The 18,314-nt window shown below is 42.0% G+C and overlaps 1 protein-coding gene across 2 annotated transcripts in view; it reads left to right on the plus strand.

Moving 5' to 3' along the window:
* The first annotated feature begins 6,364 nt into the window (after window positions 1-6,364).
* u2af2a (U2 small nuclear RNA auxiliary factor 2a) overlaps window positions 6,365-18,314 on the plus strand; it is a 32,992-nt gene continuing 21,042 nt past the window's right edge. For both annotated transcript variants that reach the window (XM_084337019.1, XM_084337020.1), the window contains exons 1-4: window positions 6,365-6,970; window positions 7,791-7,941; window positions 12,459-12,515; window positions 13,713-13,751. In XM_084337019.1, coding sequence (XP_084193145.1) covers window positions 6,922-6,970; window positions 7,791-7,941; window positions 12,459-12,515; window positions 13,713-13,751 — 296 coding nt within the window. In that variant the 5' untranslated portion in view covers window positions 6,365-6,921. The remainder of the gene's footprint in view (window positions 6,971-7,790; window positions 7,942-12,458; window positions 12,516-13,712; window positions 13,752-18,314) is intronic.

Consider the following 18,314-nt stretch of genomic DNA (forward strand, 5'->3'; position numbering starts at 1 on the left):
TGTCGTAACATGCCCGGAGACAGCGTATTGATTCGAGACGAGAACTGAGGTTTGGCACTAGATAGCCACTTAAGTATATATACTGCGGCAGGTGCGAACAGTAGCTGTTCAGCAGTTCGGTAACAGTGAAGTGAGCAGCAGTGCGTCTAACAGAGCGTTGAGAACCATGTGCGAATTGAATAGTAAAAGTGTCAGATTTAATGCAGTAACGTCAAGTTCGACTTAGCTTAATGTGAAGTAAATAGTCGTTAATTTATTGTGTATCGTGCCAACAACAGTTCGTTCGTGTGTAGCATTACCCAGCAGTTCGTTCGTTTAGCTAGTGGACCTTAGCCAGTGCGCGTGGACTAAATACATTGGTACCAGCACACGAGGAGGCCTAGTCGGAGAACCTACTGGACATGTGCACAGGAGAACCGACGGCGGCGATTGCCGAACCAGTATTGGTTGGATTATATTGATTGTGGAACGTATTACCCGGAGAAGAGCATCGTTAATCTCCACTGTCGTTTGGATTTAACCCCGTGAGGATCTACATTCGGGCTGGCCTCATGGACCGAGGCTAGCTGGCTATCATCGTTGCTATTGGGCAATTGGATTACAGTTATTGCTTTTGATGCTGAGCTTTGGATTACAAGGACTGGCTTCTGTACGTGAATCTCCTTCTTCTTCAATTGATCAGACTGAGTATCCGAACATTCCTCTCTCCTCCAGACCTTACAACTCTGGGAGGAACCCATTGTCTCCAAGCGGTACCAGCGTTGCCCTCTATAATTGCCATTCTACGCCAGGCGGCGTTAGCCTAGTACCCCATCGTAGGAATCATTCTATTCCCATTGACTTATGCTACTGACTGACTTTATGCCTATTCTTCGCCATACAAGCGCGACCCTAATTCTCATATCTGTAACCAATTACTGCATAATAATAAATACCCTCAAATGATATTTCTTTGTCAGTGCCGTGTTATTATGAGTGTCTACCATATATTAGATGTACTGTCTGGCCAGTAATTAAAGTACATACCTAGCAGTGGTTTAATCTATCACAATCTTTAATACAGTCAGGGTTTTGTAACCCCTCAGTTACAATAAGCATATAAGCAGTGCTTACTAACGTTATTAGTTACGTTATTTCTGACCGAATTAGTCATTCATTTGTCTAGCACAGTCTTTAACAGTGTAACAGTAAGAAGCATTTTGGATAAAAGTATTCTGTACTTCTGTATGACAACAATGTATGCCTTTCAAATGTTAAATGATTAAATGATACACAGTGAAATCTACGCTCTCGCCTCTCATCCTGCTTTCGCCAACGGCAGCGATGTGAAAGGCGAAGCGAACTCCAGCAGTAGCGCGCTTGCCGCTGGGGCTGCCGCGGGGCGTGGCCGCGGCGGGTCACGTGCCTGTCGGGGCCAATCAGGCCTACCCCGGAAATAGCAACGGTTGCGGAACAGCTACAGGCGAACACAACACTCTAACTTACCATGTTTAGATAATGAAGTACTCAACCTCTACTGTATTTAACTATGAGTGAACACAACACTCTAACTTACCATGTTTAGATAATAAAGTACTCAACCTCTACTTGTCTACTGTCTGACTGAACACAACACTCTAACTTACCATCTTTAGATAATGAAGTACTCAACCTCTACTGTATTTAACTATGAGTGAACACAGCACTCTAACTAAACATTTTCTAACACAGATTCATAATGGTTCTTCAGTGCAAGGGTTCAATTTACAATCAATAATCCATTGTAGGAAAATCCAGAACACTGTTTAGTCTGTGACGACGCGTCGCGATAATATACATGTATGTATTCCATAGTAAAGTACAGTTGACAGCTGCGCTAATGTTACAATGCGTTGTGTTCACTCATAGTTAAAGACAGCCGAGGTTGAGTAGTTTCTTCTGATATCACTTTCAAACTCCAAGTGATTCGTTGCAATGTACGCGGAAATGCTGCGTTGTGTTGCAATGTACTACATGCATTTGTCTGAGCGGGGCGAAAGGAAAGGTGCATTACCGTACTGGCGTGCGGTGACGAATGCGGAAGCATTCTTGCACTCTTCCGCTGGCAATAAGCTACACGCGACCAGGACAGGGAACTACAACTAGACATAACACATCACACACTGGGAACACCTGATCAGGGCACAAACACACCCCCACACGTAACACTGACGTTCCACCCCCCCCCCCCCCTTAATTGGGTGATATTAATCCGTGTCTCCTGAGCCTTTCAGCCATTGTGTAGTGTGAGGTGTGCCTGGTGCCAGTGTATGGCAGCCATTGAGCCTACGTAGCCCAAGGTTGGGTGCTGCACAGTGGTGGTGAAGGAGGACATTTCCACCCTACATTGGGGGAAAAAGCATTGTATAAATGCAATGATCATTAATTCATTCATATCAACTATAATTTGAATAAAAAAAAATGTTTAACAAATAAATGTAACAAGGGCGGCTAAGTGGCGCAGTGGGCAAGGCGCTCGCCACTAACGCAGGATATGCTGGGTCCGAGCCGTTGCTACCGGCTTGGCTGATCGTTCATACTAACACAATTGGCAGTGTTAGGGGTGGGAAAGCCGGTGGGTGGGGATTGGACGTTGTGGACAGCGACTCCTACAGGTCGGTTGGTGCGCCTGTACAGCAGAATCAGAAAGTATCGGGGGCAGCGTGAGCCTCCCACGCGTTACTCCTCGCCACTGAGAGATTGCGCTGTTCAGGTGAAAAGATGCGACAGCTGCCTCCTCGTGTACCGGAGGGGACACGTGATGCAAGGCTTGGTCCTCACTGCAGCCGACCAGTGGGAGGCAGTCTAGCAACGTTCGAGATAGGGGAGGGGAGAATTGAAGGGAGAATTGGCGAGGCAAAATTGGGATGGGGAAAAAATATAAAAATAAGGAGAAAAAGCGGATAAAAAAATATATAAAAATGTAACACAACAACAATAATAATAACAGTAAATTAATGATGATGATGAACCTGCCTATATAACACAGACTAGGAAAAATTAAACGGCGTGTCAACTCAGAGTTCCTAGTTGCAAACTTGGGTGCGATTTCTCAACCCCCAGTTCAGAGTTGAGACTGATACAACCTTTAATTTCACTGTTTATTTTTTTTAATTTTTTATCAAATCTTTTTTTTCTCTTTTTTTCAAAACAAAACACAATACAGTAACAACAACAATAATAATAATAATAATAATAATAATAATAATATTAACAATAATAAACATAACAATATCAAATAACAACAGTAACAGTACAGTAATGACAATAATAGAAATAATAAATACAGAGTAAAAAAAATAAAAAAAATAAAAAAAACACAAACCCTGCAAAATACATTTCCTCCTCCCCCACGGACCGTCGGACTCACCAGGACCAACACCCCAACCCTGCTCAACCGCATATCTGCAGACCCAGCGGCATGGGCGGGCATTGGGGGACCGGGCCCGCCCACTGAGTCAACTGTGCCCGCCCTAAATTATTATTTGGGGGGTGGGGGGCGAGTCCTCAGCCCTTGTGTGGATGAATGTAACAAGTTCCTAACTTTTTCTTTCCCCTATTATTTCATGCACACTTTATTCATTGTTTTAAATTATTATTTTCTTTTAAGTTATTTTGTTTGTTTAGAATTGTATGCAAATTTGCCATGCATGAGGGTCATCCTTTTGTGTTAAATGGCTGCTTAAACAAAAAAAGGGGGATGAATAGTTCAAGTGTAAAGTTCAACACACTACTGTGTTAGTAATCATTACTATGTAATGTTACAGTTAATAAATTGGTATGCCCATCTGTTATTTTTTTGTTGGGCCTTTTTTTCTTTTACAATGCAGTTTGCACATCTTAGTTATTTGAAGATTCTGGACAGTATTTATCATTGTGGCAATAAATAAACATGCATTTGTTGCATAAAGCAAGCATTTGTCGACTATCATGTTGATAAGAGTATTAAAACTTGAATTTTTCATGTCTGGTCAATTCACAATCAAAGATAAGAAAATCAAATAAAATTGATATTCTCCTTTGGTTCATTACAATTTACTCAAGCCTAGTAACAGACACAATATTTCGGACACTGGGAATACACTCCCTGAGATCCATAGATCTCCCTAGATACCAAGAACATGCAAATGGTCTTGTAGAAGTGGAGCAATCTTCCATTTACTTAGGTATGTATTTTTAGGCGGATTTTCTGAAAATATGGCTAGAGAGAAATGAGATGTTTCAGTTGTCTCTCTGCTGTTTAGTTCAGCACTGTGGTGGGCAGTGCCAAGCAAGCCACAGTGCCACTGTTCCAGCTGAAACAGATGAAAGGGAAAAAAAGCATTTGTTTCTGCAGACGGGTCTGCGCATATGGTGGACTTAACTACCTCAGCCGTTGCGACCCACAGCTCAATGCTAGCCTGTCCCACCCCAATCACCCGTGCAGTAGAAATCTCCAAATAAATAACATCTAGCAGCGTTAGGGACCAGTTAATCAATGTGAGCTTCTCAGGCTCCTTCCACCTCATGGCTATTAGTTTCTTGGCAGCAGTAACGCCCCCGCCAGAACAATTCTCTTTTGTTGTATGGATGCTGGTAGGGTTGTTATGTCGTTCAGAAGTAGTGTAGCCGCTGTGCATGGGATTGTTAAATTACATATGTTTGAGAGCTTAGTCAATTCACCCTGCTGGTCTCTGACAAGAACAAGTTACAGGTTGAAAAAACCCTCAGCTCGGAACTAGGCAGAATCTGCATATGGCTCGCTGATAACAAACTATCATTACACATGGGCAAAACAGAGTCCATTCTCTTCGGTTCAAATAACAAACTCAGCAAGACCGACGGCTTCTCAGTTACAGTGGGTGACAATATTGTCACAAGGAAAGATGAAATTACCTACCTGGGTTCCATCCTAGAGGCTAATCTCTCCTGTGACAAAATGGCATCCAATGTAATAAAAAAAAGTCAACCAACGAACTAAATTCTTATACCGGATCTCCTCTCTGGTAAACAAGAATACCCTGAAGACTCTGGCAGGAGCACTCATTCAGGGGTACTACGACTATGCTTGCACCTCATGGTACCAAAGCACCTCAAAGGCGCTAAAAACAAAATTACAAACATCTCAAAACAAACTGGTCAGACTACTGCTTGACCTTACTCCTAGAACCCACCTCACCCCTGCCCACTTTGACAACCTAGGATGGCTTAGAGTAGACGACAGAGTACAGCAACTTGCAATGGGCCTGGTCTACAAGATACACTACACGACCAAGGTACCCATGTACATGTCAAAATACTTCCCAAAGGTCAGTGAATACCACGATCACAACACCAGAGGGAGCTCCACAAATCATGTTAAACCCAGATTCGGCTCAAATAAGGGACTAAACACGTTTCGCAATTATGCCACATCAATGTGGAACGCCCTACCCAAAGCTGTAAAGGAATGTGGATCACTACCCACTTTCAAAACCTCTCTCAAGGGACACCTACGGGAGACTGCAATTCAACACTGGCCCCTGTAAATATCCTAACCCAACCCCCTCCAATGTACAGTCATTTACCTAGTATGGTTTTGTCAATAATCCAATGTACAATTTTGTTTGTTTGTACAGTGTCTCCCCCCCCCCCCCCCTCAATGTACAGTTTTGCTTGTATATACAGTGTGCCCCCCCCCCAACCACCTCCAATGTAGATTACCCAGTATGGTTGTCAATATCCCAGTGTACCCAACCCCCCCCCACCCAACCTCCTCCAATGTACAGTTTCTACGTCAAATGTATATACTCCCTTTTCCTGACTCCTTCTGTATCACAAACAGTACTGTATTTGCAAATCTGGTATGTCATAAATGTATAGATGTAGCAGTACTGACTATCTGTATGTCATGTATGTCATATATGTCCTGATGAATTGAAAATGGGGGACCCTGATGTAAACAAGACGAAAGTCTTTCTCTGGTCTGCATCCCCTTAACAATTGTGTGTATTGAGCTGTACTGTATTGTACCCATTCTGCAATCTGTTAATAAAGTTTTCAATCAATCAATCAATCACTATGAATTGAAAATGAGGGACCCTGATGTAAACAAGAAAAACGTCTTTCTCTGGTCTCTGCATCCCCTTAACAAGTGTGTGTAATGAGCCGTACTGTATTGTACCCATTCTGCAATCTGTTAAATAAAGTTTTCATTCATTCGTTATGGATTTCCAAAAACGAGCTACGGTGGAGGGCAATCCCAAAACATGTGCATAATAAAGTGCCCGTGGCTCTGGGTAGGCGGGCCTACACGCAGAGCCAGAGCCAATGGGCGCGTTCCTTTCAACGGGAAGTGTAATGGTTCATCAACTTCCGGTGTCACGGGGCGCCTGGGAGACGGAGCTAGAGAGAGCGGGCAGACCGAATTTATACAGTGGCCGTTTTCTCCTCGCCTAAAATCAGCCGCAAAGCGTATACAATTTGCATATTATAAAGGCCAACCAATATGCACGGTCGACCAGCGTACATTTGGATTTCTCCTTGACTTGGCAACAAATCTCCGTATTGATTGTATTTGCTCAGCTAGCTGGCTGGCTAAGTGTGTGCTGCGGCGAGGCCCGTTCCCCTGGACCCAGCTAACCGCTACGAGCTTAGCTAGCTAACGCGAGCGGGCTAACGGTTAGCCCACGAGAACACGTTGTCTTCTCCATCACTATTGTTGTGGGTTAACGGCGTGAAACAAAGAGCAGTTATCTGTTCGACCAAGGCACTGCTATTTCCAATAGTTCTGTGTCTTGGTTACCGATATTTGTGTCCTTGGGGACATACAGCTAGCTGAGCTACGTTAGCAGAGGGTACTTTGTTGGAAAGTCTCGCTCACTCACTCACTCACGTCCAACAACACAACCGTATCTAAGCGCGTTAGTTTAATAAGTCTCAGAGATGTCGGATTTTGACGAATTTGAGAGACAACTGTCTGAGAACAAACAAGGTAAAAAATAAATAAACTAACGTACTTTTGTTAAACTGTTGAATTGTTGTGAATAGTGCTAATAATGCCGCCGTCGTTAGCCCTGCTAGCTGCTGCAGGCGCCGATGGATGGGATGAGTCTATTTCCTGGAACGATGCACTTTTAAAGCACACCTGAATACAATGTGTATACCCCTTCTGTGTAACGCCATCTAGCCGTGTTGCTACTCATCTGTTTCTTATGGATTGTGGGTCTCTAACGCACTGTCGATTTCTATGAAATTAACACGTTAAATTAAAACAATAGCTAGCAACGGTGCGTCTCCATTCATTCGGGGACTAGTCTGTATGAGGAGTGGACTGCTGCTCACTGCCAGCTGGCTGAGCTGGCTGCAGGGTAATATAGCTCTGCTGCTATCCAGGCTGCAGCTGTTTGTAAGCAGTGCACAGCATTCATGTTTATATAATTGTAGCAAACAACTACCCTTTCTGTGTTTATAACTGTAGCCTGGTTGTATAACTAACCAACTTTTCCAAACTGCCTTTACACAACTATTTTATTTGACATTTAGTCAAATGTAAAATATTGCAGTAGGGGTGCACTGCACAGTAGTTTGTTTTGCCTTTTGTAGCCCCTCAATTGGGTATTACTAGTTGGTGGTTGTGAGATGTTAGTGTTACTGGCACATGTTCTGTGTTCGTTGGAAAAGGAGATCCTACTGTGGCTATTGAGTATATAGGCTCTTTCCTTTAATGACCAATTCATAATTTTTTCCCTCCACTCTTGTCATCCACACCCCTCGTCTTTTACATCTATCCTTTCATTTGTCTCTTGATGCAGCTGAGCGGGACAAGGAGAATCGACATCACCGGCGGTCCCCGTCTCGCAGCCGCAGCCGAGAGAGGAAGAGGAGGAGCAGGGACAGGGACAGACGCAGCAGGGACCGCCGAGCAGACAGTAAGGAAAAGCCGGAACGTAGACCAAGACGCAGGTTGGTCCCTTTTCTGTTGTTCCATATAATTGTCCTTCTGGCTTTAAAGCTTTCAACGCTTGTTTGTCATGCCAGTGGTAGTTGCTCCCCGCTGGCATAGTGACATTAAAGGAGCACTTCAAAAAACAACAACGCTGTTCTATCTTGCACTATCTTGTAATGTCACGCATCCCAAAACTCGAAACAGTTTTGCACACATTAATTTAGTTTGACAATATATTTATGGTTTTAATTAACACAACACAAGGATGCAATGTGGCCATATTCAAACTCATTTACTCTAAATAATTGTCAAACTAAAATGAGTGCAAAACAGTTTTTGAATGTGTGATATTATGTGCAAAATAAACCAGCAGTTTTTTTGGCGAAGTGCCACTTTTAACACTTTCCGTGCCAGTCCTATATACCCCGTTAAGTGCCACTGCTCTATTCAATGACAGAGCGCTCACATTTGTGAACGCATAAACTATATCTTAAATTATGGCTATGTGTCTAATACGACCGTCGCTTATCAATGACTTGTTTGCAGTCAACATTGTTGAAACAGATTGTTTTTTAATCGGTTCATTTCCGTTATATACCATTTAGAAAACGCTAGTTTTTTTTAAACTTTCAGGAAAAAAAAGATTTTGCAGGAATCGCGCTTTACTGTAATACACAAAACACGTTGTCATTTTTCGGCCTATTTATGAATCATTTTCAAATAAACGCTAGATTATCGATAGTATATGTGTACTTATGCACGCTATAGAAGCGGGCTGAAAAATCCATTATCTTATTTCCTGATCAGCTACACACTCACAGCCACACACACATATGGGACACGTTGATATATAGGTAAACAGCTCTGATTATCCCAATACTGGTAAAATAGATTCCTTACCTCAGATCAGATGTTCTCCAAAAAGATGATTCCAATTCCTGATCGCCATTCCAAATAATGATCGCGTTTATTGATCCAACGCTGGGTGGTCGAAAGATATATTCCACGCTGTTCTGATGGTGGGCAATGACTGGGATCGTCTCCGGTTACTTGCCTGCCAAGTAAAATGTGGAATCCGGACTCTTTTTTTCCCCCATGCGTTTCATTCAATCCAATCCAATGGGGTGCAGTACCATCCGGAGAGACGATAGGGGGTGGTATTTTCCCTGTTCGAGCTCAGACAGATCCCCACTTGTAACGTGAGGCCATATTGATGAAAAATGAATGGAAATCGATAATAAAAAAAATAACGATTTAAAAACGAGATTTCTCGTCTGCTGGCACTCAACGGTTGGCATGAACTAATGAGAAATCTTGTCGCTGGCACTCGTGTTAAGATACAATTCACCGTTTGCAACTTTTCTACGAGTCCCATCTCCCATAGTTACTGTTGCTATCTCTTAACTCCATCTCTGCTACGAACTTCCTCAGTGAATTAAAATAACGCTACCCTCTAGGGCTGCACGATTTTTGCTAAAATGTGAATCACGATTTTTTTTCTAGGAATTGAGATAACAATTCCTGTGATTCTTATTTTTTTTCAATAAAACATTTATTGCACTCTTTCTTAACTCTTTGGACGCCACAGACTTAAGCATCTTTTGTTCCTACCACGCCAAAGCATCTTTTGTTCCTACCACGCCAACGCTCTAAAAGATAGGAATAAGTGGCGGTGTTTGCAGGGCTATATTATAATCTATATTATAGCTATGGATACAATACTATGGCCCATTTGACATCAACGTCCATACGTTTGCGTGTTATACCGTGGTGAATGTAAGTATAGTTTTAGAGTGATCCTGTCTAATCCCAGAAAACTACGATATGCAGCAATACATGAATTTCCCTAAAAGCGTTGGCGTTTCTCGCCTGGACACGCTACTATTTCCAAATCAAATGTATATAATAGGTATTATGTTATGCATGAGGGGGGGGAGGGGGGTCGTTTTTTGATGCTTTGATCGTCACCAACGGCATACGTTGTGGAGTAACGTTACACACACACACGTTGTGATCGATGTGAAATCATGGTTGGATCAAAGCAGGATTGATATAATTTAGTCCTTACCTTCACTAGGAGGTAGGGCTTTACCGAATGTAATTTTTTTACATTCGAAGCTTCTATTGAAGTATTCGAACGAAGCTTCGAATGTCTGTAAAAAAAAGTGTATATATATATATACACTTTTTTTTTTCAAACTAAATCCTCAATTTGAATAAAGTGATTAATCTGCTTAAATTAGTTTTTTTTTTTTTTTTATTAAATCAACTTTCTTTATAATGAATATAACTAATCAGTTTCGTCAACATAAATAATCCAATAAGGGCACGGTTGGTACGAGTGATGGTGACGTCTTATAGTATAATATTAGTGTAGCCTAAACTTTATCTGCAACTGTGAAGAAAAACCCCATTGGTTTAAACAGATTGAATAGACATACAAAAAAGATTAAAAAAAAAAATAATAATTTATAAAAAATTCGAATGTTGATTTAGAATTTGAATGTCAACAGTATGATCGAAGCTTCGAAGCATTCGGTACAGCCCTACTAGGAGGTACCCCAAAAATAATATTCCAATTGTCTGATCGCGAGTCCCAGAATTGGTGTCCATCGTGTCGCCAACATAATCCACCACAACAGATGCATCGGGGGCATTTGACGCTTCTCAATGCGATCGGGATAACTGCCCGACTCGCCTGACAAAGAAAACTGCACCCGGAGACATTTGAACGTTACACAGGCCAAGATATAAGGGTGCTCGATACTGCCACCTGTGAGGATGTGGCCGGTATTGCACTTTGGGAATCTCCGAATGATTTCTAAGGTAACCCACAGGTCCGTGTGCCTTAAATGAATAAAAAAAATCCATAGTAGGGGTGGGCGTGAGTAATCGATTGATCGATTACTCACGGCTATGAGAAAACTCGATCTTAAAATTATTTACTAGGATGCATTTTTTTTTTACTATGCCAGCTTGTGAGAATTCCTTGTAGCTAGCTAGCGTTGATGCTATTCAATGCTATCGACATTAGCTAAATAGCTAACCAACGAAATACAATGACAGTACCCAACTAACGTTAATGCCATTCAGAATGTATAACATGGCTACAACACACAATAACGTTAATACAATTACATGCATCATTGTTTACAATGAACGGGTGGGGCTAGTCGAAAGGACTGGACACAGACAAGTTAAACATCAATTAATTTAATACAACAGGGCTATTCTATTATATACGGCTTTGACACACTGCCGATTTAAAATCAGCAGCTCTTCCTCCTCATCGTCGATTGCCTGTAGCTGCATCTAACGTTAACTTAAAACTAACCTAACGTTAGTTTTTCACCAACAATCTCAACATTTGTTTTAGCGTTGGCTCAAAAACACAGAACCGGACGACACAAGTTGTCCGCTCATAGATAAGTTCCGCTAGCGATAACAACAATACTTCCGGTTGGGGGGTTTCAAAATAAAAGAGCAAAGTCTAAAACACCGGAAAAGACGTTTATTTTGTACAGCGTTTTCCTTGAGTACATCATGCGATCAATCGATCGTAAAATGCCCATCCCTAATCCCTAATTTATAGGCCTGATATTCTATATTCTATAATCATATTTCAAATTGCATGTGTCCGGATGGCAGAATTCAGTACTGTATCTACAAAACCCTCTGTTTAATAATCTTCCCTTTATTAATTTGCTTAGATTTTTCATGTCTGGTAAAAAAATTTCATGGTGTTATTCACTGTCAAAGATATATATATATAGTGATATTCTCCTTTGGTTCATTACAATTTACTCAAGCCTAGTAACACACAATATTTCTGACACTGGCAATACATTCCCTGAGATCCATAGATGTCCCTAGATACCAGGAACATGCAAACGGACCTTGTAGAAGTGGAGCAATCTTCCATTTACTTAGGTATGTATTTTTAGGAGGATTTTCAGAAAATATGGCTGGAGCTCAAGTGGTTAAACAGACGCAACATAACATATATCAAAGTGCTTGACTTAAACATAACACATATCAAAATATTTTTTGCCGATCATCCAATACACTGTTCAAAAGTTGAATTTGCCGCCTTTCGATCGCCACCACACTCTACTAATTGCGTGCTTCGGGTCTCGAGTTACAAGACGCTATATCCGGCGAGCGTCATTTGACAAGCGCTCTGTCAAATGACCACTTCCGGTTCTGACCGGACCTGAACTGACCAATCACCGCTTATGGCGAAAATGATGGATCACCGTTGTAGCCAACGAGCGTCCGCTCCGAAAGAGATCCCACACTGGAGGGTGAGAGTGGGGGAGGGTTGACGAAGAAGACCTTTGTCCCGACTAGCGCCAGAATGTTATGAAGTGGACGGCCATTTTGGATAATCGTGCTGTATTTCTTTTACCGGTACACACATTACAACATTACAAAAACCTTTCTACAAAACTACCTTTCCATGGGATTTTTATAAACTTTGGACTGTATGACTAATGACTAAGACTTCAGGCTATGAAATCGTTGTGTTTTCCAGCGCCAACCTCTCATCTGGAACCCAAAAACAGGAATTCGGCGACAAGTCAACACAAAAGTAAGAATGGGAGATCACTGATGGAGTTGTATGACGTGAATGTTGAATTACCGTAATTCCTCCAATAGTAACCTCGGCTTGTATTTGTTTCAACTGTAGCGGGTACCAGGCTTGTATTAGCCGGAGGAGGCCTGTATAAGAGGGAGGCCTATATTTCAAATTTTCAAACGGATCATAATGAATAAATCAACATTTTGTGTCAGTTTGAACCCAGTAAAATGTACTGGGTTCATTTATTGAAACCAAGTACTGTATGAAATAGTAAACAGTGCAATTACAGGTGGTCACTGGTCATTTCAACGTTTTCAAAGTGAAATCAAGTAACTAGCTCAGTATGCAGCTCAGTATATTAGTAACCCGGCTTGTATTAGGAGGCCGGCTTATAATTGCTTAGCTCAAGAGCGCACCCGGCCATTAATAGAGACCCGGCTTGTATTTGAGACCCGGTTACTATTAGAGGAATTACGGTAATAGTGTTTTGCTTTACATCGTGTACGTGTGATTGATATAGCAACTGCGATTTTTCCGAAGCAAATAAGTCAACACGTGAATGCAGCGTGACCTGAATGCATAGGGGAATAGGAGCGAGTGTTTTAATGCAACTGATGCAAATGCATATACATCAGAATCGTCATTTAGAAATGAGATCCCATAGATGTATGAATCGAGATCGTGATTTCTTTTACGATCAATCGTGCAGCCCTACTACCCTCCAGATGTTTGGTTGAGTGCATCAGCCATCAGTATAATAAAATGTTCCATAACCTTTTATTTCAGCCCTCATCGATGGCACAGGAAGTGGTGCCTAAAGACCCTCGCTCAGTGCAGCTTCACGGACCGCTCTAGTTAATCATTGTTTTGCAAACGGTCAAACACTTGCAGAGTTAAATCGGAGCATAATATGTCAGTGGCCTATTGATACATCAAATCGCTTGGGATTTAGAAATGTCAGTGGCAGTTGTAGATGTAACCTGCTAAATTAACTGCCATGACCTTACTGTAGGGGTTGACCTCTTGAGTGATTCTTAGCTTTCAGCAATCCATGGAGAGGTAGAGGCTTTGAGATGAGACTTTTCTCTACCAGGAGAGGCCCATAGAATTAGAGGTGGTGTCATTTCTAGTTCCGTGCGGGAGAACTGTGATTGAGCATCATGTGTCACCTGAGAGAAATTTGAAATGCTTCCAATGTCATTTCAGCTCACCAACCAACCAACAACACCAAGAGATCGCTGTAAGGTAATACAGCAGACTAACACAGAGCTGATCTTTTGTGCTCTGTTTAATTTGTATTCTCAATGCACAGTGTTTGAATGTAAGGTTACGTGGTACTTACTGATGAAAAGATGCCTCATTGGGTGTCTAGCACTTAAATGATGACTAACAACAATTGGGTAAAAAAAAAAAATTTGGAAACATATTTTCTAGGTATGGGCACAAGTAATGTTTTCCCAGCTCGACTAGTCGCATGATTTACTCGAGTAGAGTAATTGTTTAGGGAAATCTATTTTTAGAACGTATCTTAAAACGCATGGCAGCAGCAATATCGTCGCGGGCAAGACCAGCCGCATTTCATTGTATACCTGTATGCCGTGACAATTAAAACTCTTGAATCTTGAATCTTGAATCTTGAATAACAAGATCATACCCAGTGCTACATAATATTTCTAATGATTATGATTACATTACCTCCACTCTGTCTGCAGCAGGTCTCTTCGCTCATGGAGCGGCATGTCTTATCAAGTTTATAAAACGCTACGCAGGGCGGCTACGTGGTGCAGTGGGCAAGGCGCTCACCACGAATACTGGAGACGCTGGGTTCGCCTGTTCGAGCCCAGCGCTCCACATTGCTTTCAGTTTAGCTGGTCGTCCGTACTAATACACATTGGCAGTATTAGGGGGTGGGAAACTGATGGGTGGGGATCGGGCGTTGTGGACAGCGACTCCTACAGGTCGGTTTGTGCGCCTGCGCAGTAGAGTCAGGAAGCGATGGGGGCGGCGCCCCTCCAAAGCGCAGACCCCTGACGCTGAAAGATCGCGCCACGCAGGTGGAAAGATGCGACTGCTGTTACCTCGAGTATCGGAGGGGACTCGTGCTATGTATGACTTAGGCCATGTTTAGACGGAGAGAGTCTGAACAGAAACCGCAAAAGTCGACTTGCGGTCTCACTTTTAATGTTGCGTTTAGACTAGTGTTTTGGGATGGAATTCTGCGTGCAGACGAGGCTGTAAAGACTCGAGACGACGGAGCCCTGCTGTCACACGATTGGCGCATATGTCACATGACGTGCTGTGAAGACCCGCCCTACTCTGCCTCTGATTCGCAGACTGTGGGTGGGGGAATGTGATTGGACCAAAGCAGAGTCACTCACAGACAGTGGCTCCAGTCACTAATAGTTGCGATAGCCGCGGGACAGATTCTTGTGTATTTAAAAGTACTGCCAATGTAGCCTTCAGGTGATCGCCATGGATAGAATCAGACATGCTTTGTTTACGCTTCTAGGCTACTGGCGCATGCCTGTGATGTAAGCAGTACGCGACGAGAGCCTTGAGAACCCTTTCGTCATCGTTTTATGCGGTTTGACAGTTTAGATGATAGCGCAAAGGTTTATCGTTTCTAGGAATTCCACCCAGGAAGGTGGTCTCACTTTTTTGCGGTTTCTCCCCGTAAAAACGCCGTTGCCGTATAAACAAAAGGCACATCCAAAAAAATATTTTTGCGGATTCACCTGCTAGTGTTTCCGTCTAAACAGGGCCTGAGTCCACATTGCAGCCGGCTTGTGGGAGGCAAGAAACAGCGTTTGAGACAGGGGAGGGTTGAATTGGATGATATGAAATTGGGATGGGAGAAAAATAGAAAATGGGAGAAAAAGTGGACAAAAAAAAATAAACGCTACGCTAGGGCTGGGCGATACGGCCTCTAAATGATATCGTGATATTTTTTGGCCATATCATGATACACAATATATATTGCGATTAGGGATGCCCCGATCGATCGGCCAGCGATCGTATCGGCCGATATTCAGTATAAATATGAGATTGGTGAATTCCGATAATGCTTCATTTTTGCCGATCGTGAATCCAATTCTCTGCAGAGTTCTTCGCTCACAGCCACACTCAGCTGCTGCACGTCTTGCCCCTCCTCCCCCTCCTCCTCCCCCTCCTCCTCCCCCTCCCAGACCTGTGTCATGTTGTCAACAAACCCTTCGGCAAGAGTCGAGTGCATGAGCACCGCAGAGCTCCTCTTTCAACAACACAAGCATTAAACAAAATGGCCCAGTCATCTATTCACTTTTGTTTAATACATGAGGCGTTGTCTAATGTTATCTAGCTACTGATAGCTCCTGATATCAACGTGACAGTTTGGCATTCGTTTTCGCAAGTGCTGGGTAGCGTTGGCTAACTAGCTATCGCTTGTGAGCTAACATTAGCTACCGAGCTAACGTTACTGTTTAAACAAAACTACACAGTCAACTATTCACTTTAGTTTCATACATGATGCATTGTCTAACTGGCTAGCTACTGATAGCTCCTGATATCAACAAATGCGCAGTTCAGTTTAAGAATGATGGGGATGTGCCAGCATGAGACCTCCGTTAGCATAGGTAGCTAACGTTAGATCACTGTTAGACTTTATTTTAATACATGATGCATTGTCTAACGTCATCTAGCCGGCTAGCAGTGGCTACAGATAGCTCCTGATATCAATGTCTTATAACATAATTGACATTATTCGTTTTTGCAGCTGAACATTGGCTAATTAGCTATCATGCTTCACATCTTATACGTTTCAGGCCCTGTTGAACTATCGCTCTGACTGGGGACGCTGAGGGCAATGCTGAATGTGATTTGACCAAAGCAGAGTATACACACAGACAGTGGAGATAGCGAGCATTTTGACTTGTTGCGTGGTGGCGATGTCTCGCAGATAATACAACTACAAGTATAATTATATAATATATATATTTTATAAATAAAAAAAAAGGTATATTTTTTTATAAAACCAAAAACGATCGGTATCGGCCGATATGGCTCATAGATGATCGGTGATCGGTATCGGTGGCAAAAAACGTGATCGGGGCATCCCTAATATTCAACAATTCTCTCTGAAGAGCTCATTGTGCATCTTGAAACTGCTGAGCAGTACTGAACAGATAGACTAAACAACATAGATTGAAGCCTGCATTTCTAGACCAGGGTGCCTTGCCTACCGTTTTGCTGTTTATTTACGGCTTTCAGGTGAGGAGGAATTTTCATCTGTCGAGTCGGCGGTGATTTTGGAGACTGGGAAAATACAGTTTTCTTACCTTGTAGTAGTGACGTGAATATTTAGGAAATATATAATATATATATATATATATATATATATACAGTGTTGGGAAAGTTCACTTTCTACATGAACTAGTTCAGTTCACAGTTCACAATTTTTAAAATGAACTAGTTCAGTTCATAGTTCATAATTCAAAAATTTGAACTAAAGTTCATGGTTTCAAAAATGAACGAATTTTGTTCTTTTTAGTTATTTTTTGATATATATTTTTTTTATATAGATTTTTCACGTACAGTTACTTACATTACAAAAACACACATTGGGACAATGGAGGGGGGGGGGTCCTCCAGTTCATCTCTATGCCATCATCCACACCATAAGCAAGCAAAAACAAAACAAAAAGAAAAACAAGCAAAAAGGAAAAGCAAACCAAGACAGGCACTGTACAGTATTGCACTTGCCTCGAGCCCATTCACATGTAGACATATATTTATTTTTTCCTATCCTAGGTCTGTCCATACAATGGGGCACTGGGCCTTTAGAAGGATCCGAGAAATTTCAGCAGGAAAATAGTCTAATAGTGGGGCCCACACCTCCTGAAAGGAAGCGTTGTTGCCTCTATGCATTGCACAGTGTCTTTCATGGGGTAGCACACCGAAGATCTCTATACCACATTTGTAAAAATGGAGGCTTATCCTTAATCCAGTTTATCAGAATGCATTTCCGGGCTGAAAGTAGAAGTTTATCAAATAGTTTGAATTGTAAAGGGTGTCACCCCTCCTACCCAACCCCCCCCCCCCAACCACCTCCAATGTACAGTCCCCCCCCCCCCACCTACCCAACCTCCTCCAATGTACAGTTTCTATGTCAAATGTATATACTCTCTTTTCTGGACTCTTTTTGTATCACAAACTGTACTGTATTTGAAAATCTGGTATGTCATAAATGTATAGATGTAGCAGTACTGTATGTCATGTATGTCCTGATGAATTGAAAATGGGGGACCCTGATACAGTACAGCTCAATACATACAATTGTTAAGGGGATGCAGACCAGAGAAAGACGTTCGTCTTGTTTACATCAGGGTCCCCCATTTTCAAATCATGACTGAGCTGTACTATACTGTACCCATTCTGCAATATGTTAATAAAGTGTTCAATCAATCAATCAATCGGCCCCAGAACCTGGATAAACACTTAGATTCCCAAAAGTAGTGATAGACTGTAGCCTGTAGGTACCCAGGTCTGTTTGACATTTCGAACATAAAGGAGATATTGAACGGCCCATTTTGTTAGTTCTTTTTTCAATACGTTGCTGCGAACTATTATTTGTAAAAAATATTGAACCACAGACCAGGGTTTCCGTTAGAAAAAATTGTTGCCGGTCTCCGTGACCTGCAAGATTTCAATCTACCGGACAAATGAGATTAATTCCGGTCATAGTTTATTGAGCTTTAAAACAATTGATAGGCAGGCTATATAAAGAATGTCATCCTCAAGGCATGTAGATTTATAATATTATTACTTAAAACT

The sequence above is a fragment of the Notolepis coatsorum genome (assembly GCF_963971535.1).
Source record: "Notolepis coatsorum genome assembly, chromosome: 19".
Taxonomy (NCBI): domain Eukaryota; kingdom Metazoa; phylum Chordata; class Actinopteri; order Aulopiformes; family Paralepididae; genus Notolepis; species Notolepis coatsorum.